This window comes from Phocoena phocoena, chromosome 5, assembly GCF_963924675.1.
Source record: "Phocoena phocoena chromosome 5, mPhoPho1.1, whole genome shotgun sequence".
Taxonomy (NCBI): Eukaryota; Metazoa; Chordata; class Mammalia; order Artiodactyla; family Phocoenidae; genus Phocoena; species Phocoena phocoena.
This window is the reverse complement of record NC_089223.1, coordinates 118,952,645-118,979,796: the sequence shown is the minus strand read 5'-3', so window position 1 is coordinate 118,979,796 and position 27,152 is coordinate 118,952,645. Positions and strand designations below refer to the sequence as shown.

At 37.0% G+C, this 27,152-nt stretch overlaps 1 protein-coding gene and 1 non-coding gene across 4 annotated transcripts in view; one reads left to right on the top strand and one right to left on the bottom strand.

The window, feature by feature from the left end:
- Nucleotides 1-27,152, top strand: part of PRDM5 (PR/SET domain 5) — a 207,191-nt gene that overhangs the window by 92,261 nt on the left and 87,778 nt on the right. For 2 of the 3 annotated variants that reach the window (XM_065877615.1, XM_065877616.1), the window contains exons 5-9: nucleotides 2,188-2,362; nucleotides 3,863-3,984; nucleotides 7,844-7,923; nucleotides 12,428-12,512; nucleotides 13,759-13,916. In XM_065877615.1, the coding sequence (XP_065733687.1) occupies nucleotides 2,188-2,362; nucleotides 3,863-3,984; nucleotides 7,844-7,923; nucleotides 12,428-12,512; nucleotides 13,759-13,916 (620 nt within the window). Of the gene's footprint in view, nucleotides 1-2,187; nucleotides 2,363-3,509; nucleotides 3,603-3,862; nucleotides 3,985-7,843; nucleotides 7,924-12,427; nucleotides 12,513-13,758; nucleotides 13,917-27,152 lie in introns of all 3 variants that reach the window. The other variant, XM_065877614.1, reaches the window with a different exon arrangement.
- Nucleotides 9,399-9,505, bottom strand: LOC136124010 (U6 spliceosomal RNA). The gene has a single exon (XR_010655959.1). It is a non-coding gene; the product is annotated as a U6 spliceosomal RNA (small nuclear RNA).

Here is a 27,152-nt window from a genome sequence, read left to right as displayed (position 1 = left end):
TGCCCTGTAGGACTGCCAAGGTCAGCGGCAGCTCCCAGCTTTCACTGCTCTCACGGGTGGGTAGCCAGTAATGAGGATTTTTGTACTCCAGCCCCGAGTCTGCCATTCATCCATGTTATAACCAGGCAAGTCACTAACTCTGAGACTTTACTTTCTCATCTGCACATGGGGAAAGGTGAGTGCAGAGGTCCTGCTGGGCCCTGTGGGATTATTCCTGGGCCTCACTCTTAAGATCCTTTGAGAATCTGGAGCATCTGGAAATCTTTCTTTGTTCTGATCATAGAGGCCTACAGCATTGCTGGGTTGTTCTAGTAGGGTAACCAAAAATGTATGATGACCATAGGTAGACTTGCTTAAATCAGCCCTGCAATCTAGGAGATATATGTCACTTGTTTGTCATCTGCCAGGGAATAATCAATTGTTATTAGGGCTTGTTTCTGTTTTGTTGTGTTTTACTCCTGATGGGGTTTGAGGGAAATTTGAATGGTGTTAAGGGTGTTCACATTTTGTAAAAGGTTGATACTTACTATAGAGAATTTTTCCATTTTGCTTAACAAAGCCGCTTCAGAAGTGACCCTGGTTTCTTTAGTCACTGTGGTATTAATGTCTTTTATATGAATTTTCTATTCTAACTGTATGTCATTGGCTGAAAAAGTATGAGTATTCCCAGTATTGCCAGATTATGCTTCTGTTTCTTTATTTTAGTTGGAGTATTTAAAAGGAAGATGAGGACGGGCTATCTGTTTTGTCTTTCCAAATATGCATTATGCTGTTTGGAATGTCAGATTTGGGGTGATGGGAATTATTTCTGTACTATTCTATGTTTTCTTTATTTTTGTATTTATTTTCAGCGTTGCCCCCAGGGTACGGTATTACTGTGTCCACTGTTTTACCTTAAAAATAAGTCTCCTCCTTATTATTACCCTGATATTTATTTAGTTAACAAAATATCAACTTCTATTACTTTTGTAAGAAGAATCAACAGAAACTTACACAGATTCTTAGAACATATGAATCACGTGCTTATATTGTTGATATTTTCAGTTTAGAATTCAGTTTCATTTATAAAAGCAAAATATAAAACCCCAAAAACAAACAAAAACCCCCCAAAACAGAAGCAAAACCAACCAAACAGTGATCAAAAGAAACAAAGAATCCACTCAGATGTCAAACAGTGGAGAGTTTGGTTAAATAAGTAAATTATGGTACCTTAAGTTAAAAAGAAATTTGACTTGAGAAAATATTAAATGGAAAAAAGAGCAATACATGAAATTGCATAAAAAGTATGATCATAAAGGTTCTTAGACTGCACCTGAAATATGAATGCACAAAAGACAACTCAGGCATGGAAATAGATCACAGCAGTTGTCTCTCCATGGTGGGCTTATTGGTGATTTTTATTCTCTTCATATTTTCTGCATTTTATCTAAATCTAACCTTGGGACTTCCCTGGTGATCCAGTGGTTAAGACTTCTCCTTCCAGTACAGGGCGTGCGGGTTCCATCCCTGGTTGGGGAGCTAAGATCCCATCTGCTTCGCAGCCAAAAAGGTAAAATGTGAAACAGAAGCAATATGGTAACAAATTCAATAAAGACTTTAAAAATGGTCCACATCCAAAAAAAATCTTAAAAAAATTAATCTTATTTGATAATCAGAAAAAATATGTAATTTAAGAAGCACACTTTGAAAAATTTGCGTAGAGCCATGAGAGTCCATATAGGACTGACAGCCAGAGAGACAGTGGAGCCTCACTCCGCCTACTGTAACGAGTGCTGTTTTTATGACCTTGGCCTTTTTTCATATATATGTGAGATTCCCCTTGGTAATTCAACATAGTTCCCCTTGGTTGAGTTTTTCTCTTCTTGCAGCTAAAAGTGAACTCAGGATAACCCGTTTCAGGGAAGACTTCGCCGTTGCAGTTCAACATTTGTTATAACTCTTTGATGTGAAAAGTTAATGTTACAGGGTAAATTAAAAATTGATTTTGATTTGGATTAATTTGGTGAAACACAAGTTAAATGATTTAAAAAATAATGTATTGTTCTAGTAACACTTCCTATTATTTTTCATGGGCAACCTATTCATACTCATAGAGATAATAAAAATTTACTAATCTGGTACCATTAAGCACAATTAATTTTGATTTTAAAATGAGGGCAAAACTGAGCAGTTCTTGGCTCTTCGCAGATCGCTTTGGCTGTAAAGAGGACTATGCCTGTCCCCAGTGTGAATCGAGTTTTACCAGTGAGGAAATTCTTGCTGAGCATCTTCAGACATTGCACCAGAAACCCACAGAGGAGAAAGAATTTAAGTGCAAGAGCTGTGGGAAGAAATTCCCAGTTAAACAGGCTTTGCAAAGACAGTGCGTACATTCAAGAGTATATCTAAAATTATAAGCTGACACGTTGTTTAACTGTTTCATTCCGTTTGTCTTATAGTTTCTAACCTGTGTGCGTGTGTGATGGTGTGTGTGTAGAAATTAAGCATTCTCTATTGTCACTGTCGTAAACTTCTCTTACTATAGTACACTGGTTTTTGAAACATTCTGATTATGAAGTTTAACAAGTAAACATTGTTTATGCTAATCAATCTTTGTCCATTTAATAACTTGCCGTTAAATATTAAGCTCATTGGTGTACTAATTTGAAATCTGATATGCATAATTTAGCTAGTGCTTTGAAGTGGCAGATCAAGTTTCAGCGGTCTGCATTCGATATTCCCTCTGAAATGTGTAAAAAAAAGAAAAGAAATAGTTTAAGAAATGGAGAGAGTTCAGAGTATGAAGAATACAGGGCCATTTTGGGAAGCACTGTTTATTTCCTAGCAATGTCGGAGAAATAATTTAAAGATGAATATGTACAAGATATGATGATGAAATGAATTAAATGGTCCCAGTCATTGCTCTGCACCCTTTATTATCTTAAATATATTAACAGCATATTAAGTTATCCTTTTACTTAAGTATTGTACAGTATCGTGAATTATTAAAAATGAGAAAGTGGATACATATATTTACAAACTTATTTTTAACAGAATGTCACCTTGCATATGAGCAAGAAATCTTTAACATAGGCTTAATGTTTCATTTTTTAATTCATTAAAGTAAAATTCTGAAACATGCTGTATTTCATATTAAGACAGTTTTCATATATGCATCCACTTTTGCTTATGAAATGTGAGGTGAAAAATTTCTGTTCAAAACTTAAACTTGGAAATTCTCTTATACACTCTTTAAAAAACCAGGCAAGGGCTATATAGTTTTTAATGAATAGATTTTAAAACTGCATTCTAGTCAGCTTTTATTCAATTTAGTATTACATATTCTACACCAAGCATACTTTTGCTGAGCTGAGTCTTATAGTTCAACTGTAGGTGCTACTTAAAATTTTAAAGGGCAAAAGGCAGAATGAAAGGAGAGATCATGAATGTGACTTCATTCAAAGTAGAGATATTTTCCTAAGTCTTTGTCTTAGACTTCCAGTTTTTGTTTTTTGTCCATTTCCCCTCAGTGTTCTTCAGTGCTCAGCGAAAAGCAGTCTGAAGGATTCTTCACGAAGTTTTCAGTGCTCTGTTTGCAATTCTTCCTTCAGTTCAGCGTCAAGGTTTTGTATCTGAGTTATCAGATGGCTGTTATATAATTGCGGGTCATCATTGGCATGCATGCTTTCATGCTTCTTAGTGATTTAGTATCATATGGCTGCAGAATTTCAGTGCTTTCCTTCCTACCTGCCTAGGTAACACTTGTAATGACCCTGAAACTCTACTGGGGAGCATGCATTACAAAAGCCAGCCTGGATGTTAGAAGTTTGTAGGTGTCTTCACCATTTCTTCTCCCTGTTTCCCATTCCTGCTTGTCTTGTAGTTTTGAGCAGCACCAGGAGACTTGCCGGGGAGATGCCAGGTTTGTGTGTAAGGCTGACAGCTGTGGAAAGAGACTGAAGAGCAAGGATGCCCTGAGAAGACACCAGGAAAACATCCACGCCGGTGAGAACTCATCAGAGGGTTGTTTTTAAAGGGGCTTCCTCTCCCCAGGCCACAGCGATCTGTTTTTAATTCTCACTCTTGAGGAGAGAGCTTGCTTTTCCATTGTATTTCACACAGATGTAGAGCTCTGGAAATGGAATTTTTTTCTTCCACTGAGCACTATTTCTTTTTGATTTCAGCAATATTCGTCATTTTTCCTATCTCTGAATTAATCATAACTGGAAACCTAAGCTAGAATCTAGTTGTGCTTGGTAGCCAGGTGCATTAAGAATTAATGTTTTAAATAATAATTTTAGTATTTTAGCATGTGAAATTTCTCTTTTAGTAGATATATTTTAAAACTGTTAAGTGGTGCCCTTCTGCCTTAATATTTTTACAGTAAAATTCCATTTTTTAAAATCCTTATATTTCTTCTATATTGGAGAAAATTACTGGCTACATTTTGACATGCTAACTGAATATATTTGGATTTATAAAGTAGATACAATTTGAATTCCTTCTAATGGCTAGCTAAACAATAAGACAACTAGAAAATTTGTCACTTAGATTTCATCTGCTTGGCACATGGTAAATGTATTTTGACTTTAGGGATTGACTGTGTTGCACTAAATCGAACAGATGATTATTGTCAGAGTTAATGTTTTATTTCTTCAGCGTCTTTTCCTTAAAGGAGGCTGAGGTTCATGGCACCCCTCTTATCCTTCTATACTTCCATTTTTCTCATGTGTTTACTTTTGCCGTTGGCTTCTGGGTGGAAATGTCTTTCTGCATATGAGGAAAGTGTTATTTCTTTTCTCCTATCCTGTTTATTCTCACATTCAGGAGAAAAGAATAACCGGTACTCAGTTTCTGTTTCCTGTATTTGTTCATGGTCCAGAAAGTGTCTCTTTTAATGCTAGTTACAACTTCGCACCACCAGTTTGGGCTGCATACTCAGTACAAGCCATATTTGAAAGCTCAGGGTGGCAGAAGTTGTGGGCTTGTGAAATGTGGCTTCAGAATGGTGCACATCACTTGGACTTCACAGTGTTCTGATTTCTTTCTTTCCTTTTGAAGGATATAGAGAAGATGACATTTTTCTGAATTCTTTCTACTTGGGCCTTTCCTATCTTTGCAAAAGGCAATCATAACTTTTTGATAGACCTGTCTCTTCCTAGTTTTCGTTTTTTTAAAGCTGTTATTTTTAAAATGCTGTTCTTAATTTTCTCCATCTTTGTCTGCGATGTATTATAACAAATCTTTCATGTCATTTTTAAGGTTAACTTTGCTGAACTAAGTAAAAAAACAGATGCACACTGAAACTCTGGAAACTTGCATTCTTGTTATTGGGCGTGTGGTCTTCAGACTGTGCTAGAAGCATAATTTCTTTGAGGATTCTTGTAGTTGGTCTTGGATATTAAAATATTACTGATTCTGAAAACTTACGGTGATTTTGTAGGAAATAAGATAAAAGGAAGTTTTTTATTTTTCTGTGTTGTGGATCACATAAAATATGAAACTTACTGTATTTCAGCCAGAGGCCACCATGCATACTTTTTGCTGGAGTTGGTGCTCAATCGGTCATTCATAGCCCCTCTCTTGCTTCTTCCCTCGCATCTGTTAGCTACACAGACATTTGGGGAAAGAATATTCCATATTCAGAATAGGGAACAAAGCAGTGTTCATACACATGGTCGTAGAACGCTTTACTGTAGAAAGACAAAGGTATTCAAGGAAAGAGAAGATCTTGCAGCTTTTACCACCGACAATGACAAATGTTCCTCGTTAGATGATATGAATTGAAGATGCTGAGACGAGAGAAGCTGAATTTTAAAATATGGATCACATTTTTCCATAGAAACTGTAACATATGGTGGGTAGGTTCTCAGACTAGCTCCTAGAAGCACACTTAACCCACATAGTGCTGAAACTCACAGTACTTAAGTGACTACGTATTCAGTACAGTTGTATTAATTTTCAGTGCATCTCCTACCTTTGTAAGTAATGTGTTCCTGACTGTTTTTGAAAGCTGAATCAGAAAGTCAAATGTCAGACTTAACCTGAATATAGTAAAACTAAAATGGTATAAAGTCTAGCTGTGGCTTTGTAGATGCTATTGTCCTTGAACCTGGGGAAGCTTGTAGGGTGACCTTCCCAGTTACTCAAGAGGAAACAGTGAAGGGTCTAAACTTCCTTAATTCACCGTAACCATCTTTCTCTTTTGATTTCGATTCTGCGGATGCTGACATAGAGATTTTGTATATATGGGAAATAACATTTATCTACATTCTCAGGCAAACAGTCATAAACTTTTCCCATGTTTCTTCTCTGAGGAATTAGGATTCCAGTCCTAGGATGAAGAATAGAAGCTATAGGAGGAGAGAAGAGATTGAAGAGTAGGGATGGGGGTTTGGTGTATTGCCTGTGATTCTAGCTGGAGGAGCCATGGCAGGAGTATTGGGATAAGGTGAAACAGGTGGTTGAGGAAATGTCACTTCTCTTTCTCTTCTCTCCCTCAAGCCTGACCTACCTTCTGGGAAAGAATAAGTTCTAGTCTCAGAGAGCAGCTGAGTTGAGGGATAAGCTAGGGAAATAAAGGACTGTGGGTTAAAGGAGGGACATACCCGCTGGTGCAAGCTGGAAAAGAGGGAATATTCTTTCTCAGTGGCCCCTCATGTATAATAGATATGGATGGAGAATTGATGACCAAATGCATGCTGTCGGATATTCATTTTCCTCGGGAGAATTTTCTCCTTTAGTAGCCATATTACTTGTCAATCACCAAGAAAATTTTTCTTGGCTATACTATTTGGCATGCTAAAAATAGTGCATTATATGAAATCCGTATCTTGAATGATAAGACAAAAATTAATCTTTTCCTTTTTCTGAAAGTGTTGCTATCTCGTAAACACAGTCTTTTAATCAAGTCATTTTGTAATCGTGTTTTCTACTGATTTTAGATTTCTTTCAAGAAAATAGAGAAGTGAGGTAGTGGATGAGGTTGAGGTTTTGGCAGGAATAGCCATGGATTAGTCATTTTGGGGGCCAGGCAGTGGCTACATGGTGGTTCATTTTATTATTTGTTTACTTTTTGAGTATTTGTAGTCAATCAATTCAAAATTGAAAAACCATTCTGTGGTTACTTATGGTCGTGCAGATGATATTGTTATTATATCGTATTTGAAAATCTTGTTTTGTTGAGTCTTTTGTTTTTTATAACCACTGTGAAATTTGAAATTTGAAATGGTCTACTATAATTATAATCACTCTATAAGAAGACAAAACTGAGCTTTGTTTTGATTTGTAAAATAATATGAATGCCAATATAATGTTTCATTGTTCTTGATTTTACCTTATTCTGGTTTTTAACATTAATATGATAAATCATATACTCTCAGATCTTGCAGGCTGATCAAGTCTAGTGCTGAAAAGAATAATCTCTGAATTCCATTTTTAAAAATCCAGCTGATTAAATCAAATATTCTGTTAAAATTTAAAGCAAGTAGCAAAATCAACTTACGAGTTAATAAATACAGGTTTTCTTTTATGTACGCATTTGATTAATTTTAAGTTTTCACGGAAGTGTGCTTTTCTCTTTTAATACTAAATTAGAACGTGGAAAGGTGAAAGGCCCATTTTATATATGTAGAAAGTGGTATACCAAGCTGAATATTTCTCAGATTTTGAAAGTGTTTAAAATGTAGCCTCTTCTTTATCTGAGTTTAATGGATATCTCTACAACACTGAAAATTTTGGAGTTGTAAGTTAAGAAGATGAAATACCTGTTTAGAAATTATAAATCACCTAGAAACACTGTATCTAATACTCCTCTTAATATTCTCATATAAATCATGGTGGTATTTTATTTTTTTTTGTTTAGGGGATCCTAAGAAAAAACTCATATGTTCAGTGTGCAATCAAAAGTGTTCTTCAGCATCAAGCCTGCAGGAACATAGGAAGGTCAGTAAGATAAAGACTAATGCTCATCATAGTGTAAGATCTTTTAGTCATTTATAGTGTCGGCCGTGAAAATTTTTAGCTGATTTTTGTATTGTAAAGACAGAGTTTTGTCATTAATTTAACTACTAACATATTCTAAAATGCAAGACTGATATGCAGAAGAGCGAACTCTCGCAAAAGAATATTTTGAGTTGTTTATTGTTGTTCAGAATTAGTAGAAATATTTCTCCACCACAGTATTGTGTCTGACTGACACCTCATACTGGTTTCAAGCTTTCCCAGTTGCTGTTTGCTCAGGAAATACTATATATTTGAGGAAACCATATATTTTTGTGTATTTATGATATGCTCTGCAGTGGACGCATATTATGGTTAAGTGTGGCAAAACGAAGACAAAGAGCTCTGTTGTTTTGAAGAGCTAAAAATAATGTAGAAGAATGTCAGAGTGTTGTTAGCAGAAACGATTATGCCGTTGACCCTTGAACAACAGAGGTTTGAACTGTGCTGGTCCACTTTTAGCAGATTTTTCCAGTAAATACATACTCCAGTACTACACGATCAGGGGTTGGTTGACTATGCAGATGCGGAGGGCCCGCTGTAAAGTTACATGATTTTTCCACTGCAGGGAGAGATTGCGGGGTGGGAGTGGGGTGCAGTGGGTCCAACCCCCAAAACCCCATGTTGCTCAAGGGCCAACTGTGTTAGGAGAAAATAAATTTAATACATTTCGCAATAAGCATTAAACTTACTAAGTTGCTATCTTAATGTGAAAGTTATCCTGAAAAGTAAATGACAGTTATTAACCCTAACAACATTAGCACTAGTTAATAGAATTTACGACAGAATAGAATTAAATTAAAATTTAGATTTTGTTCGTATCATGGCAGAGTCCAAAAATATATTTTATGTTATATTACAATAACAAAGATATAAATGATTATTTCCTGAGTTCATATATTATTTTTTCAGAATATCTAGGAGCATATAATATTGTCTTTTAGTCATTTAATACTAAAGAAGAGAGGAGATGATACTAGTGAAAGGAAAATTTTACTTTTGTTATGGTTTGTAAGTTGAATTTTGTCTCTTTGTGTGTGTCTGTATTCCAAAATAACTTGACAGGCCTTAAAACTCATATGATATTCGATGCTGTAACTCCAAGCATGTGCTGTGGATTTAACCTGTAACATATAAGACAGTTGAATTGTTAAGATGTCTGAGGTTATATCCTACATGTTGAGTGATTATGATCCTTAGGGAGAAATAATGCAACAGCACTGGACAGGAGTGAAGACAGTGGATGTCACCTTCTTCTGTCCCTAACCCCCCATGTATACAACATTGGGCCTGTGTTCTCTCATTTATGAAGTGTGACTTTTGAACTGATCAGTGTCTTTTAATTACTTCTCTTAAGTGCCATGAAACTACTTTTTTTTTCTTTTCAGTTTCCATGTGGTTGTTTTAACAGATTGTTTAAAAATATGGAGTACTTCAAGAATTTGCATATAATTCTTGTTCAGGGACCATGCTAATCTTCTCTGTATCATCCCAAACTTAGTGCAAGTGCTGCTGAAGCAAGCACTGAAGCTACTTTTTAAGGGAAGTTTTGCACAGAACTCCAGTCCAGATGCTGCTGCTTTTACGTCTCTCTTCCTCTCTTCTCATCACCCTTAAGGTTTCTGAAGCAGAACCTAGTCTGAGACAAAAAGATTAAATCCAGTTGAATAAACATTAAAAAAAAAATCCTCATACTTTTATACTTCTTTGATTTCCTTCCCTGATCTTAAGAAGTTGAAATTTAAGATATCTTACCAAATTTCAGATTTTCCCAAATAGACTATTTCAACAAAGTTGATAGTGGGGCATATTTCTGAAAAGTGTTCTCTTTTCCATTTATTTGCTTCATAACATAAGAACTTTTCCCCCAGGGAATATCTTGGTAGATTTAAATCCTACCTGGTGATGGTGGAATACAGCCATTCTGTTTCTGCAAATGTTAATAACTTACTAGCTCAGTGCAGCTCTTCATTACAGCATAACTCCTCTGACTTAGCCTTTCTGAATCCACAGGCAGCTTTTACTGACTCCATTTTTGACTATTCTTATAGTTGGGTATGTCTAATGTCTAATAGAGTTTGGTTGTAGTATTTCACCTTACCAGTAGATGGTGCTGTATGAATAGGTCAATTTTATATTATAGTCTAGAACAGTGTCTTACATTAGTATGTACTGCCCTATATTACAATAAGATACATTATGATCCTTCCTGAAAATTATTTAATTTGGGACTTCAAATGATAAGTTATTACCATCCATGTCAATTTAACAAGCTGGACATTTTACAAAAGGTGCTTTAGTTAGCATTAGGCATTAATTAGTGTCATTTTCACTTTAAATCTGATTGTTTTATTAAAACTTTTTTAGGAGTTTTGAGAATAGCTTTGGATTGAATTTTCTACTATAAATAAGATAGTCAATACAAAAATGCTTTCATGTACAGTAAATATTCTATTTTATAATTTTGATAATATCAATTCAATTCAACCTTTAAAAATGTTTCATGGGGCTTCCCTGGTGGCGCAGTGGTTGAGAGTCCGCCTGCCGATGCAGGGGACGCGGGTTCGTGCCCCGGTCGGGAAGATCCCACACGCCGCGGAGCGGCTGGGCCCGTGAGCCATGTCCGCTGAGCCTGCGCGTCCGGAGCCTGTGCTCCGCTACGGGAGAGGCCACAACAGTGAGAGGCCCGCGTACCGCAAAATAAATAAATAAAAATGTTTCATGTTTCAGAAGCCATGAGAGTTAAGTGAACAAATATGAGTATATTTTGCAGTAATTTATTTAACAGCTGCCACTTTTATATGGATAAATAATTTAAAATTTGTATATACTAATTAAAATTTAACATTAAAAATGAAAATAAATGTTTTCATTTATGCATGTCTCAGAAGGCACATCATCATTTTTTAGAGTAGCTTATTATAAAAGATATATGTTACGGAAACAGAATTTAAGAATATAAATCTGTTCTTATTATCTTTAAACATTACACCTCATATAATTGCTGTGAGGGTCTTTGATGATTGAAGATGTTGCCTTTAAAATTTCTTAGTCTGAAAGTTTTCCTGCTGTACTATGTGGTGCTTGCCTTCCTCAGACCTGTCATGTGGCTGGACATAGGCTTAAGGCACAGACTGCAGACCAGGGATCTGTGAGCCTTGCCCCAGCTTCCGTTTCCCTTCCTGGTGCCGTCTTTTCACCATTCCTGCCTTGAGTTCCTCTGTGGTCACTTAGGTCAGGGGAGCCGTTTACCAGTCCTCCACTCTTTACTCATTGCTGTACCACTTCAGAGTCTTCTGCCTTAGCTTTCACTCTGTAGTGGCCCTAGATATCCTGCAAGGATCACCACAGTATCTTGGCTTCCTGCAGAAGGACCTTTGCTTGTCTGGGGTTTAGTTTTGTGAGCACTACCTTTAATGAGGTTGAAACAAAAACAGGACCTCACCAAAACCATTTTTGGGTGATCAACGTTTCTAATATAAGGCTTCTTGCAACACATTCTTCTTAGCACTTTGTACCTTGTTACTGGTACTAAACTAAGCTTTTGCTTTTCATACCACCTATTCAGTTTCTCTCATTTAGTGTCTGGGAGGGAAAGAACTAAATTTAATATTAAACTGTAATATTTATTTAGCCAGTTGTTTGCTAAAGTTATGCTCCTTCCCCTTATAATTTTTTTTTTTTTTTTTTTTTTTTTTTTTTTTTTGTGGTACGCGGGCCTCTCACTGTCGTGCCCTCTACCGTTGCGGAGCACAGGCTCCGGATGCGCAGGCTCAGTGGCCATGGCTCACGGGCCTAGCCGCTCCACGGCATGTGGGATCTTCCCGGACTGGGGCACGAACCCGTGACCCCTGCATCGGCAGGCGGACTCTCAACCACTGCGCCACCAGGGAAGCCCCCCTTATAATTTTTTAAAAATAAAACTAATAAAGTTTTTTATTGTGGTCCTCCTATCCTGTGAGAGTTTTGCGGTGAGCTAAATGCTTTTCAGAATCATGTATCTCCTTGTCTTTAACATTAATTAATGTGTTGTTCTGTATTACGTATATTTAAGTTTAAAGGAGTGTTGACTACTGTAAAGGGGATATTTTTACTGGCAAGTTACGTATTTCCAAGTCTAAATTTGTGCATAACAGAGACGTAATGTATACTAGGTATAATTTTTTACAGAGAGTATAAATTTATTATGCACTTTAAAAATAGGTCAGCTGTTTTACATATTTAAATAACATGCAGTCTTACATTTTTTTAATGATATGTTTCTACTAGGTAACATGTTCATTGCATTTTCAATTTATGTAGGATAGTGTGAACAAATTAGGGCTGAATTATAATATATAGTTTGGATATTGCAGTAGCAACTGTCCACATGTTTATACTTTTACTTGAGCTCTGTACAGTTTTTGGCTTTGATAGTTGACTTAACTGTCAATTTAACGTTTTGCAGATTCATGAGGTATTTGATTGTCAAGAATGTATGAAGAAATTCATTTCAGCTAATCAGCTAAAACGTCATATGATCACCCATTCAGGTAAAATACATATTTTTCCATTTGTATTGAAATCTCTACAAAAGATTCACCTCGTCATTTTCAGGAGCTCTGAGAGTGGTAATCAGGAGACCTGGTTATTAGTTCCAGGTTGGCCATTGACCGGCCATGTGATTTTGAACAAGTTACTTAGCTTCTCTAGACCTCAGTTTGTTTCTGAAGCATATGTGGTTGGACTAAATGAAATTGAAGATCTTCAAACTCACCATTTAATTTGTTACCTACTCCTCCTTGGGCCTCTGTTTCTATATTCTTCATCTGTGAAAAGATATCCTACCTTTCAAAATTGCTGTTCAGGTTAAACGAAGTCATCTATATACCACGCTAGCAGAGTGTCTGATATTTAGGAGCGATTCAGCAATTATAGTTCTGACATTTCTAGATATTTTCACATTCTAACTAAGGAACTAATAAATGTTAGTGAGAAATTTATAAATACATTTTGAGAATATAAGTTTTTAAAGCCATAGTTTCATTTTAAGCAAGTTTGAGTAATAGGTCTGTTACACAGACTTAGAAAAATTCAGCTCTGAAAATAACTTTTGCTTTATGAAGTCTCTTTCTAGAGTTTAGAATGTCTGTACTTTGCGACCATTTAAGTCAGAATGTTTTTGAATAGCTACTTCATTTGGAGACATATATAGATATTTTGGCAAATGAAAATGGAAGATCAAAAATGGTGGATCGAAAATAGAAGATCTGGTGGCCTTCAGATATGCTTTGTTTGAAAAAGTTGTCAACATTACATGAATATTGTATAAATGTGGATTTTACCCAACAACCTAAGTGTGTAGTTTCTGCTGAGAATTGGAAGCTTGGCCTGTGTGGGGTCTGTTGGCCCAGCAGGAGGCAGGTCTGTCCTTTACCTTCATCACTGTCAGGCCACTCACCCTTTGCATTCGGAGTCGTGACCCTGACTTTGAACTCATACTGATCAGCAGATTTTTCATCTGGAAGTAGGATTTCTTCCTTGAATTGAAGCTTCATCTTTATATCTAAGCTGCTTTATACATTTAGCTTGCAAATAGATCAATAAAAGAACAAACTGATGTTTCTTTTGTGAATAGGCTCACATATCTAACAGATGGATTGGGTAATAGATTGTTTCAGTTGTTTGGATCATGTTTTAGTTGACTTATCCATAAGAAGTAATACAAGGTAAGGCTGTTTTCCTTTTTATCCTTTACCTTTATATAGATATGAGATTGTCTCCACTCATTTTTCACAGAAAAACGACCCTATAATTGTGAGATTTGTAATAAATCTTTCAAGAGGCTCGATCAAGTGGGTGCTCACAAAGTAATACACAGTGAAGATAAACCTTACAAATGCAAGCTTTGTGGAAAGGGATTTGCCCACAGAAATGTTTACAAGAATCACAAGAAGGTAAAAGCTTATTAATATTGTTATAAACATATGTATTTTTGCTGATTTCCTGATATAATTACCAATTGTTTACCTTCAAAGAAGTTTTTGGATATCCGAGTCATGCTGTGCATATGAAATAATTGGAGAAGATCTTGCTTCTGTTTTCTAACCACTCACTCAGGCCGTAACGCCTGTGGCCTTGTTTCCTATCTGTATTCTCTACTGACACTGTTCTCCTCACAAGCAAGAGTGTCATCCAGTGTTTTCCAGCGTTGCAGTAACTGCAAAGGCTTCTCTTCTTTCTTTCTATAAAGTTTGACACTCGAAATCCTCTTCATCTATGGCACCATTTTAGTGACTCTGCTAGGTCTTCTGCCAGTTTCTCTGAGTGCTTCTTTGTTCTCTGAACCCTCCCCCAGGGGGTTATCCTGGCTGCTTTGACTGTAGGCCTCTTCTATGTTCTCAATGTCAGCTATATCCATGAATTCTGGTACAAACTCTGTACTGATGATTTCCAAGTGATTTATTTTGTTAATCCCAGCTCTCAGACACACATTTGCCACTGCTCGTGTGATACATAACTGGGCACCTTTTGACCTAATGAATTTAGCACGCTCCAGATAACTTCACTTTTGGAAGTTTCTGTTAATTTCTGTTAAGGACAAAAGCATCTAATTATCCCTGTCTCTTTCTGTAATATTAGCCCCTTTTTAGAATTAGAAGCTAATTCTTAAAGATTGTACCCTCTATGTTGCCTTATCACCGTCACAATCATCCATTGCTTTACCATTTCCACATCCTGATCATGGCTCATCTTCATCACTTTAATACCCATCTCATTCAGCTTCTTGTTACGTATCACTTCCCACTTATTCAGCTGACTAGATAAATCATCCCGAAGCACAACTCTATCACTCTTGTACTCTAATATTATAAGTAGATTTCCAGCACCTATTAACATATGATGCTTTACCCTGTCACTTGGAGTTCTCTACACCATGACCTCAGCTTCCTTTTCCAGCTTTGTATCCTCCTATTTTCTGCATGAGACATATCAAAAACAACTCAGCATGACCTCTCTAACTTCTCCCGTCCCTCCTTCCTAGCAGGACTCTCTTCAAGTTACAATCTCTTAGTTTCGTCTATTGATTTTTGTTTGTATTTCCTACACTTTACTCAAGTTCTTGTATCAGAAAGTTAGTTTTGGGCTTCCCTTGTGGTGCAGTGGTTGAGAGTCCGCCTGCTGATGCAGGGGACATGGGTTCGTGCCCCGGTCTGGGAAGATCCCACATGCCGCAGAGCGGCGGGGCCCGTGAGCCATGGCCGCTGAGCCTGCGTGTCCGGAGCCTGTGCTTCACAACGGGAGAGGCCACGACAGTGAGAGGCCTGCATACCGCAAAAAACAAAAAAAGAAAGTTAGTTTTATCTAATCTACTTTGTGTAGGTAATAAATAATGTTTGAATTGAATTCAGAAAATGTGTGCAAAGATATTCATTGTCTTAGAAGTGTATGTTTAAATTTGTGATGTGATACATATTTGCTTATTGATTTTGGTATATTGTAGGATGCTGTTAAACAGCGTATAAATAACGCATTTTCAAATAACTTTGTTACCTTTTTATTTGCAATATTCCATTGGAATTATAATTATTTCAGTATTTATTGGGACTTTACAAACACATCATTTTATCTCTTTAAATCATTTAAGAAGTTACGATATCAGTTTCAGCTTCAGTCTAAAAAGAAAAGAAAAGGCAGATTTACGAAAGAGTAAACAGGATTGATGGATGGTGTACCAAATCATCTCTGCCTAATTTCTTGCTGACCGCCCTTATGTTTAACTCAGGCATTATATGTTCAGAGGCAGGACCACATTCATTACTGCTGCACTGGAATTACATGCCTATAAAAAATTATCTGGCTAGTTTCCTGCTAAGTCTCTGGAACCCTCTTGCTCCTTTCTTTGATGAAACTGATCTACCCACATTTACGAGTTTTTCACAGTTTGACTTATGTTATATGCCATATGGGAATTTGACACAGGATCTTTGCACCATCTCTCATACCTTTAATCATAAATCATATGAAGGTAATAATGATGCCTTGGGAAGGATAGAAACAACGATGCCTGTAATTTCCAAAGTGGAAAGCACATTCAATCCTTCTGCTCTGGACAGTTGTGCTTCTCACTGTGTTATGATCCTAGTGTGTATTTGGTATGGTTACATGAAAATGTTTAAAATATTTTCCAAGAGTTATGGTGAAAAAAGCAAATCAACTTTTTCTTCCTTCATTATTCATTAGTGGCTAGTTCCAAACCTAAAAAGTAAGGATATGCAAGGAAAGCAGAAAAAAAAACCCCACTAAAAGTCAGACCCATCTTCATCATGTAGCATGACCAAAGGTTGTTATTTTAAATAAATTATTCTTTGGAGTTTTTGATTATGTAAACTTGTGTATTTCTATTATGCTTATCTGGTTTATTTGGGGGTCAATTCTTTTAACATTTAAATTTGCTTGAAAAGGAAATATTTTCATTGTGATGGACAATAGGGCGTGAAATTTTGAAGGAGTGATTTCTGTTTCTTAAACTTAATTACTTGTTTTGTCATTTTGCCAGTTAGATGAGCTCAATAGGTCAAAATTAGTTTTTCTTTTCCCTAATCCTTTCTGACAGTCATTTAACCTGATTCATAGTTGTATTTTTAGGATCTAGTTAAATAAAGATTGTTCTTCTGGATCCACCTATATTCTGTGATCCTTTAAATCACAATTGGACAGACATTTCAGAACCACAGGAAACAGAAATTAGTTAATTAGTCTTCACCCTCCATTCTGTTCCCTGTCAGATTTAAAGCAAAGCCAAACTGAGATGTGTATAGTGCTTTCCTACTCCTGTGATGGGTGTGGTATCTAGATGGACTGAGCCATCTTGGATCCTGGAGCTGGCACTACTTGCTGGGTGATGGGAATGAGTACAGAGAGGTTTTGTCCTGATTAAGTCATAAACAAGCTCCTGGGGGAACGAGCTGTGTCTCTTCAAATGAGAGACCTGTTTTCCTGACCTTTATATGACCTTCAAGGGATGAACATTAGAAGCCGATGAGGAACTCTGGTCATAACCTCTCCTAAAATAATTCCATTGGGTGTCCTCTACTAACAGCTCATCCAGTGATTTCCAAATTCTGGGCCACGACCACTTTGTGGGTCTTGAAGTAATTAACTGGGTCATGAATAGAATAGAACAGAACAGAACAGAATAGAATAGAACAGAACAGAATAGAATAGAATAGAATAAAAAATACAATAGAAAGTATGAGAGTAAGGGTCATTTAATGAAATAATACACGTGTGTGCGTGTCTGTGTTAGATTTTGATATAAAAATTATCTTTTCAGTCATGATCACACAGTTTGAAAGACACTGCAGGTCAGACTTTGTGCAGGTGAGATTTTATTAGACCTTAAAGAAAAGGACAGGTCTCTGTCTATAAAGAAATCAGGGATTAGGTTCTAAAACCATAATATACGGCATAAATTTTACGTAATAAAAGAAATCTTTGGCAATCTCTAAGAAAGGTGCCAAGTTGTACATTGAAAGACAGTGGCTCAGTAATTCCGTCACAACCACTTTTTCCTTCAACTTTGCATCAGATTTCTCTTCTTCAGGCGGGTTGTAGGTGAAGTAGTGGGTGGTTCATTTAAGGTGTTATATGTCCAGAATTGCCTATTTTTGTGTTCTAGAAGCACATGCACAAGGCTGAGATGCTCACACTAAGGGGGGCATGCATGTAGGAATTGAACCTGACAGAGGAAAGGAACAGATACAGATGTTCCTCTGAAGCTCATGTAGTTAATGGCAAATCGCTTACCCTGTTTCAATTATTTTTCTTCGGTGGATGGTGGGATGGCATCCTACAGTTTCTAATGTAAGCACCTTATTTCTTGTACTAGACAGTAACCTTTGAAGATAGATGCTGTACTTTAATTCATGGCACCTGTTGACCACATTGTGCTTTGAATGTGGCAGACATTTTCCGAATGAATAAAAATTCATGAAAAAATTATCCCAAATAAATGATTTAATGCTCCTAGTTAAATGGTAGTTATGATACGAGGAGTGATTTCTCTAAATCTCTATTTGCAGTATGTATTGCATTTCCCTTTCTGAGCACTCCCTTTCTTGACTTTATGAGCATATCAGTGATCTAGTGATCCACTGAAGTCATGGTTGTGTTCCTTCTGCACTGGGTTTATCAGCCCGAGATAGCTAAGAACTCTTTAAACCTTTCATTTGAAGACACTGCACAGTTCTAATTTTCTGAACCCTTTCCTGGCTCTGAGTTAGATATTTCACATGTAGCTCACTTACTCCCAAATCAGTGATGGCCCTTTGTCCCCTGAGAAACTTTAGTAGAAGAACCTGCCTCCCAGCTTGCTTCTGCTTCCCCAGATTATGATTGAAGAGCCGTCAACTAAAGACTGTGCCTTGGTGTTTCCCTGAGCCACAGCATTGCTGCTGCCCTTCAGAGGTTTCTTCACCCCGGTTCCTGTGGGCACAGGGCCTTGCCTTCCAGGTCTCTAGCCTCTGACTCTTGCCTTGCACTTAAAGGTTCAGACTGGCTCTTACCTCCAGAATACTGCCTTTGTTCTTTGCTCTTTACCAGCCCAGCCCAACCCAGAGGTTGAACTCACTTTACTTGACATGCCTGATCAAGTGCACACCGGTAGCCTTCTTAAAACCACAAAGGGAAATGTTCTTTATCTTTGAATTAATTTTGTTTTCCTTCTTTTTCCTTTGTAGTAGACATCTTATGAAAACAAATCGCTAAAATCATACATGAATGCATGGGTAGTCAGTTATGCAGCTTAGGTTAGAATCCCCAGCACCAGCCACCCTCCCTTCTGCCTACCACGTTTCTAGGCCCCTTCTCAGTGAATAGCCTCTGGGCTTTCCCAAGTATTTTAACAACTGTACACGTTGTTGTACAAATTATTTGTTCATTATTACCACATCTACTACTATATTCAAAGGCAGGTGATCCTAGTAACCGGAGGGTATTTTGTAGACTGAGTAAAATTCAGTTTTTATCCTCAGCGTAATGCGGTTGACATACCTTAAGTCACTGTGATGGGCTGGAATAGGGAAGAATAGAAATGGGAAGGTGCGACCTGGAGGTGGTTGGGTGGCAGAGCTGGGAAGGTGGGGGGTAGAAGGTGGGAATGGTGACCATTGGAATGGAGAAGAGAGTGTAAGAAGAGACTCCAGAGTGTTAGGTTGGGAGGGGCGCTTTCAAATGCTGTAAGTACAGAGCACCTCCTTCGTCACCCTAGTAAATCGTCAGGAACTTCCACGTTCCACACGGATGTTTCTGGTAAGAGGATGTGCTTTTTGGGTGGAGCTTGGAGAAAAACACAAGGTCTCAGCTACCCATCTGGGAGAGAAGTACATTTAAATGTGAATGGTTTTATGACACAGATGTCATTCAGGAACTTACTTCTTTGCCTTGACATTATGACTTGGAGAGCATTTCAGGTAGATTCATATAAAGCTACTCATTTTTTATGACCATTACTATTTTGATACTTCAGTGAACATCCTTTTACATAAAACTTTGTAACTTTGCCAAGAGTATTTATGCAGCTAGATCTTAGGTATGGAATTTATGGGTCAGATATTAAGTTTACTTTAAATTTTGATCACTCCTGCCCAACTGCCTTTTGAAAAAGCTCTTATTTTGACTCAGTGGTGATGAAAGTGCTCCTTTACCTGTGCCATCACAAACATCTAAGTTATCAGCCTTTTTTTTTTTTTCAGTCTGAGAAGTGAAAGGTGATGTTTCATTGCATTTTAGCAATGGTGGGTGAAATTCTTTTTATGTTTTTTTTTTCCATTTTTCTTCTGAGAAATGCTTGTAGGTACTCCTTGTCCTTTTTCTGCTGGCCTATTTGGCTGTTTTCTTATTGATTTCTAGGAGCTCTATAGATATTATGAATATCAATACTTTGCTGTTTTTGTTTCTAATATTTGTCCCCATCTATCAACTTGTATCTTTTGAATAAAGAAGTTTTACATTTTTATGTTTTCAAGTATGACATGGATTATGAGTTTTATGGCTTCTGAGTATTTATAGCTTCTGAGTTTTAAGTCTTATTTAGAAAACTTTCTTATTCTAAGATTATGCAAATACTCGTCAATGCTTTTAAACGTTATATTTCTTTTTAAATTGGTATTTTAATCCATCATAATTTATTTTTAGGTATGGATTGAAATATTGATTCATACCACTGCTATCACATTATTGAACGCCTCTCATATAAATCTATTTTTGGACTCCGTTCTGTTCCATTTAATCTGTATTCCCTTGCAATATCAGACTATTTTAATAGTTGCGATTTATAATGTTTTTTAATATCTGTTGGACAAGGGCTCCTTTGTAGTTTTCCTTTTTCAAAATTCTTTTACATGGTGTTTTGGGAAGATTAACGTTAATAAGCAGATGTCTTATCACTGCTTCCTTTTTTTTTTTGCGGTACGTGGGCCTCTCACTGTTGTGGCCTCTCCCGTTGCGGAGCACAGGCTCCGGACGCGCAGGCTCAGCGGCCATGGCTCACGGGCCCAGCCGCTCCGCGGCATGTGGGATCCTCCCAGACCGGGGCACGAACCCGTGTTCCTTGTATCGGCAGGTGGACTCTCAACCACTGCACCACCAGGGAAGCCCCACTGCTTTCTTTTTATCTTCCTGGAAATCAGTGTCATATATTAAAAAACAGCTCCTCTTCACAAAAATTCTTCAAATATACCCTTGTTCTTCTGAATGGTTTGGTTCAGAAATGTTCAGGATAGAAAAAGCAGGAAATAAAAACAGTTCATTTTCCTCTATTATCATTAATTCTCCATTATCAGTATATTTCTTATTTTTTTCATGTATTAAAACATGGTATTTAGTATAACATGGAGATCCTTCCTTTGTCCCTTTCATTTCTATTCTACCTGAAATTCTACCAAGTTTGGTTGACTCGTTTCTCAGCCCAAAGGATCTATTAGAAGATTAAGTGAAAGAGGATTGGGGGGAAAAAAAAAAAACTCAGGTTAGCTGTAGCCAGAAGACTTGGTGATGGTTTGTTACACCCAGAGAAAACAAAAAACTTTAAAAATAAACTGTGACTCATAGAGCATGGCAAATGAGGGAGATTTAGCATGAGGGCAGGAAGTGTACTTAGGTGAACCCGCAATAGACAGGGTAATGAATTTTAAATGATGTTGATAGTCTTAGTGAATAGGCAGTATAAATTTGGAAGCTAAGTTAAAATAAATGGAAAATTATTACGTTTTTTAAAAAGAGACACTCTTCTCTCTTCTATAACAATTTGTATCAAACTAGAAAATGCCACAAACTTGAACCAATGAAAGCTAGAACTGTACAAATGAGAATTGTATGTTATCATTAAAATATGCTGACGTGAAGTATTTTCAGTAAAAAATAAGCTTTGAACCTAATATCCCATATTGGGTGTTTTATATTTAAAATTAGAAACTAGAATCAGTTTAGAATCAGACTCTGATCTTTTGACTTTGTTTGCATCTGTATTATGCTGAAAATAGATATGTTTAGTGTTTATAAGGGTTTCAATTGAGAAAATGTTGACACTTAGGTAATTGGGTAGTGGTTTAAATACACACACACATAGACACACTGACATTTTACTTTCTATCTATCTATTCCAAATATTTGGAATCCTGTTCTCATCCTACTTCCTATTATCTGTTAATTTCTAGGGATTTATACTATAAGAAAACTATTTCCTGTTGAAGGACTGGTATTAATTTTTAGAGTAATTTTTGGATAGGACTGGAATTGATCCATTGTTGTTTGCTTTTCTGTTTGTAGTTGAGGAATCGGCACTCGTTTCTCTTTGGATGGCATATAAAGTTCAATGCAAGACTACCAGTTTATTTCGCCATCTTGCCTAGCAAACAAGTTATCCACTAAAGGAGCTAGTATAGCTGCTATGATGTGTTACATATGACTTATAAAAATTAGGAGGCCTCCTTTTGTGAAGAAAATTCTGCTTCACATTATTATGATCCATCTGAAAAGTTTATCTTCAGTAGTGAAGCTACAACTGTCTGTTATCTGGACAGTTTGTGAAGGGACATGGTTGCTGTTTCCAGATATTCAAAGAGCTTCATTTGGAAGTGAGAATAAACTTGTTCTGTATGGCTCTAGACTAGCTGTAGTAAATAGTGGCCATGCAGAGGCAGAACTTTTAAATTAATGGTCAAATCAGCTAGCCTGAAGAGTCATATGTTGAAAGCACTGTTTGCTACAGGTATCCTTGGTTACAAATATGAGATACCGTCTCTCAGCAGTATAGAAGGGGGGAAAGCCCCCTGAGTTGCCTTCCAAGGAAGACTTCATCTGAAAGCCTATGATTATTTCTTCTCGTAGCAAATTCCCTTTGCCTTGATCAGGGTATTACAGTTGGCCCTTTGTGTCTGCGGATTCCACGTCCATAGACTCAACCAACCGCGAATGCAACGTATTTGGAAGAAAAATTCCAGAAAGTTCCAAACAGCAGAACTTGAATTTGCTGTGCACTGGCAACCATTTACATTGTATTAGGTATTATAAGTAATCTAGAGGTGATTTAAAATATACGAGAGGATGTGCATAGGTTATATGCAAATACTATGCCATTTTTTTGTTTTTGGAGTATAATTGCTTTACAATGGTGTATTAGTTTCTGTTGTATAATGAAGTAAATCAGCTATATGTATACCTATATCCCCTCCCACTTGGACCTCCCTCCCACCCCCTCCTATCCCACCCATCTAGGTCGTTACAGAGCACCAAACTGAGCCTCGTGTGCTTTATAGTATGTTCCCACTAGCTGAGCATCCTTGGATTTTGGTATCCTCTGAGGTCCTGAAACCAGTCTCCCACAGATATGGAGGAGGAGTGTCCTTAGGGCTGCGGGGACTTCAGTAGTTGGCCCCTTGAGGTTACGGTTTTGTACTAATGAGTTGTGGCTTTCAAGCAATGGAAAGGTTGGACTGGCTACTCAAGGCTGTACTCCATCTTCACTTCTCTGTGTAGCATGAGCTACCTTTTTCTGTACGGAGCTTAAAGAAACTGATTTCTTCAGTATTTCTCCAGTTTCTGTTCATTTTTGTGAGTCCTTTTAAGGAAGCCAGTTGTAAGTCTGACAGTAAAAATTTAATCCACAGACCTTGTAAACAGCCAGATGACACACATTTTATAAAACCTTAGGTTTATTATGTGACCCTGTGGGACAGTAATATACTTTTATATAGACTTCAATAATGAAATTTTTTTAAAAGAATAGTTCTAACACATGTATCTCTGGAATATTTTTTCCAGTTTTATTTTTTCTCTACTTATTTCCCCTGAATTTGTCGTAGTTTTCTTGTTTTGCGCATGACTGAAAGAAGAAATGTCATTTCAAGTAATATTGCTAACTGTGGAGCTGTATATATTACTGATAGCCAAAGTTATTTTTAATTGTGAATGGGCCTGATGAAAATGCTAATCTGCTCTCATGAAATTAGTATTTGATTTGGTTGGCTAGAAATGTGGTAATTTGTTAACTATTGTATAAAAATTATGTTGTAAACTTTCTGAAGCATTCTTGAGACATTTTACTAGGTATTACAGGTAGTGCAACACATTTTCTTATGTATTTTCTACATCTGCAACAATAATCAGACATGGTGCATAAAATGATGTATTTCATAGTGCCAGTTCGTGGACTAGTTCATTTGTTACATCAGCAGATATTGGTGTCTCAGTGCCTGGCATTTAAAAGGAGGGTGTTCTGGGGCTCAAGGATAATGTGATGAATAAGTCAGTGGAAAGTTTGGAACCCTGTAGAGATGAAAAATTGAAGGATAAGACACCCTTTAAGAGGGTTAATTTTATTTGGTATTTGTAAAATATATCTTGGAGACAGAAGTCCTCTCTCCACAACTTGCAGGTATTTCACTACCACCTTACTTAAGTGAGATTGAATGCTGAGACTTTCACAAGTCATGCCATCACAACTCCGTGGTGTTGGGTGTTGGAACCTTTTTGACAAAGTATTTATTCACCTCGCTATGTACTAACAGCTTACTGCTTGAAGCGTGCTACTGACTTCAGGTCAGTATCTAGAAGTTGTGGCTTTGGTTTGGTTAACATAGGTCTAAGGCATTATGCTGTCCCAAGTTCTTTAATCATCAAGCCACTAAATCATATCCACAAGTTGTTTTGTCCTGTATTTGGAAAAAGAGAAAGAATGGGTTAGGGTGGAATATACTTTTGGAAGATTAAAGCAACCCTGTGTTCCAATTTGGATGCTCTAAAAATGAAAGAGTTTCTTTCTTTTTATAATGATATTATCTACTAATTGTAGAAAATTAAAACATCAAAGAAAGTTCTAGAGAACAAAGCAAAAACTCTGTCAAATACCACTGTCCACTTTACTGCGAAAACCCTCCTCAGTGTTTTGTAGAACATCTTCCTAGACCCTGTTCTATGTGAGTATGAATGTGCCATAAATGGTATTCTACTATATAATGCTTTGCATTCGGCTTTTGACACTCAAAATATGTTATGGAGACTATTCCATATCAAAGAAAAAATATATTTAATAGTCACTAGAATTTAGTTAACTAGGTTTATAACTGTCAATGGGAATTAAAAAAAAATTCTTTACTTTTTAAAAAAAAATGTGCAAGGGAATTTCCTGGCAGTCCAGTGGTTAGGACTCCATGCTCTCACTGCCAAGGGCATGGTTCAGTCCCTGGTCGGGGAACTAAGATCCCACATGCCGTGCAGCGCTGCCAAAAAAAAAAAAAAAAAGTGCAAAAATTTGTCCGATATATTTCTATAAAAGGAATTGGTTAGTCAAGAGGTCTATGCACAGTTATCATTTTGGTAAATAGAGCCACACTGCCCCTCAGAAAATTTACATTCCCAGTTACCAGATGTGAGATTGCATGTTCTTACCCCTCAGACAACACAGAATGATATCTATCTTCTTCACTTCTGCCAGTCTGATAGACCATAGATAGTATTTTGTTTTAAATTTTTCATTCTTTAATTGCATTCATGACTTGAAGTATTAATACTGTACGTAATCTGACATCCCCGAGTTTTATAGCCAGTAATCCAGACTTGAAATATTCAGCTGCCTGTTGACATCTCTTAATAGTCATCTGAACTTGTCCAAAATCGAACCCCTTATCTTTTACCCAAACTTGTTTCTTGCTTGCTCTTTCATATATTAGTTAATGGCTAATCCATCCTACCATTGCTCAGGTCACAATTTTGGAGGCATGCTTGCTTCCTTCTTTCTGTGTCTTATGCTTCATATCCAGGTCTCTCTGCAAAACCTGTTCACTTTCATAATAGATCCAGAAGCCTCTGACTTTCCTTCACATTAGTGGCTCCCACCCTGGTATAGGTCTTAATCATCTCTTGCTTGGTTTATTGCTATTACTTCTCTAGTTTCTCTGCTTTCCCTTGTCTCCCTATATCCTGTTCTCAACACAGCCACCTTAGCATCCTGTTAAATGCCAAGTGACTCATGCCTCTTATCTGCTTAAAACCCATTAGGGAGATTTTATATTTCTCTCAGTAAAAGACAAAATTCCTGTAATGGCCAACCAAGCCCTACATGATTTGCTTCTCCCATTTCTCCACCGTCTCCCATTTCTGTGCCGCTTCCACTTAGTTCCTATCACACTGGCCTCCGTGGAGTTTCCTGCCTAGATCACCCAGAGGGAAACCTGCCCCTGTTGCCCCAGTGCAATCAGATCTTCTCTCAACTGTCACCTTCTCAGCCAGAATTTCCTTGACCACCTGTTTAAAATTGCTACCCGGGCTTCCCTGGTGGCGCAGTTGTTGAGAGTCCGCCTGCAGATGCAGGGGACACAGGTTCCTGCCCCAGTCCGGAAAGATCCCACGTGCCGCGGAGCGGCTGGGCCCGTGAGCCATGGCCGCTGAGCCTGCGCGTCCGGAGCCTGTGCTCCGCAACGGGAGAGGCCACGACAGTGAGATGCCCGCGTACCGCAAAAAATAAATAAATAAATAAAAAATAAAATTGCTACCGCATTCTCTGAAACATTTGCTGTCCTCTTTCCCTGCTTTATTTTTCTCTGTAGCATGTATCTGATATTTTATCATTTGTTGATTGTTCCTCTCTCTCTGCTAGAGTAAGAGCTCCACAATAGCAGAGACATTTCCCTTTTTTTACCCACAACTATATCCCCAGAATATAAAATAGGACTGGCATGTAGCGGCATGAAGTGCATATCATAGACTTGGCGCAAAATAAATAATCAATGAAATTTTAAGAGTGCTATTTGGAGGAGAGTCCTTTTGCCCTTTTCGGGGAATTTTTATATTATTAATTTGCTATAACTCTTTATATTAGTAATTTTAAACTTTTGGTTTATGTTGCAAATATTTTCTGTGTCACCAAATATTTTTGCCTTGCAGTTTTAAATTTAATGCTCTCATCTTAGTACCCGGTTTTCTGCCGTGCCTAGAAAGCCTTTTCCTACTCAAAAATTATTTAAATATTTACTCATATTTTCTTGTATATTTAGTGTCTTATTCTTCACATTTAAAAAAATTAAGCTGAATTGAAATGGGATTTATCTCTTGTAATGGGTGGGGAATAGACACAACTTAATTTTTCCTGAATATCTATACAGTTGCCTCACAACCATTTACTAAACAGTCCACTGTTCTTATACCAATTTGAAATGCCATATTTTCCTATACTGAATGTTCATATATCTTTGGTAATGAAGAAACCTACTCTTTGTTCTATTCTATTGATATGTTTATTCCCACCTATCATTTTAATATCTCTAACTAAATAGCACATTTGAATATCTGTCGTTTATCCTGAGTTTTAAATATTTGTTCCTCCCATCCTTTTTCTATGTTTTTCACAGTTGAAAACAGTCATGATAATCCCTTTCTCACTAACATTATGTTAATAGGTAATATTTACATCTTTAATATTATAGTGTCCATTAGACAAAGAAAATGTATAAATCTGTATGCTGTGAATCAAGTGACTTTTCTTTAAATAATTCCCTTTATTTTTATACCACAGTTATCATAACATAACCCATCAATTATAGATTTGCTTTATTTTAATAAGAGGACATAGTTCAGTTTTTTACATGTTAGCATTTATGAGCATTGTTATCTCGCCATCCGTGGTAGAATAGAAT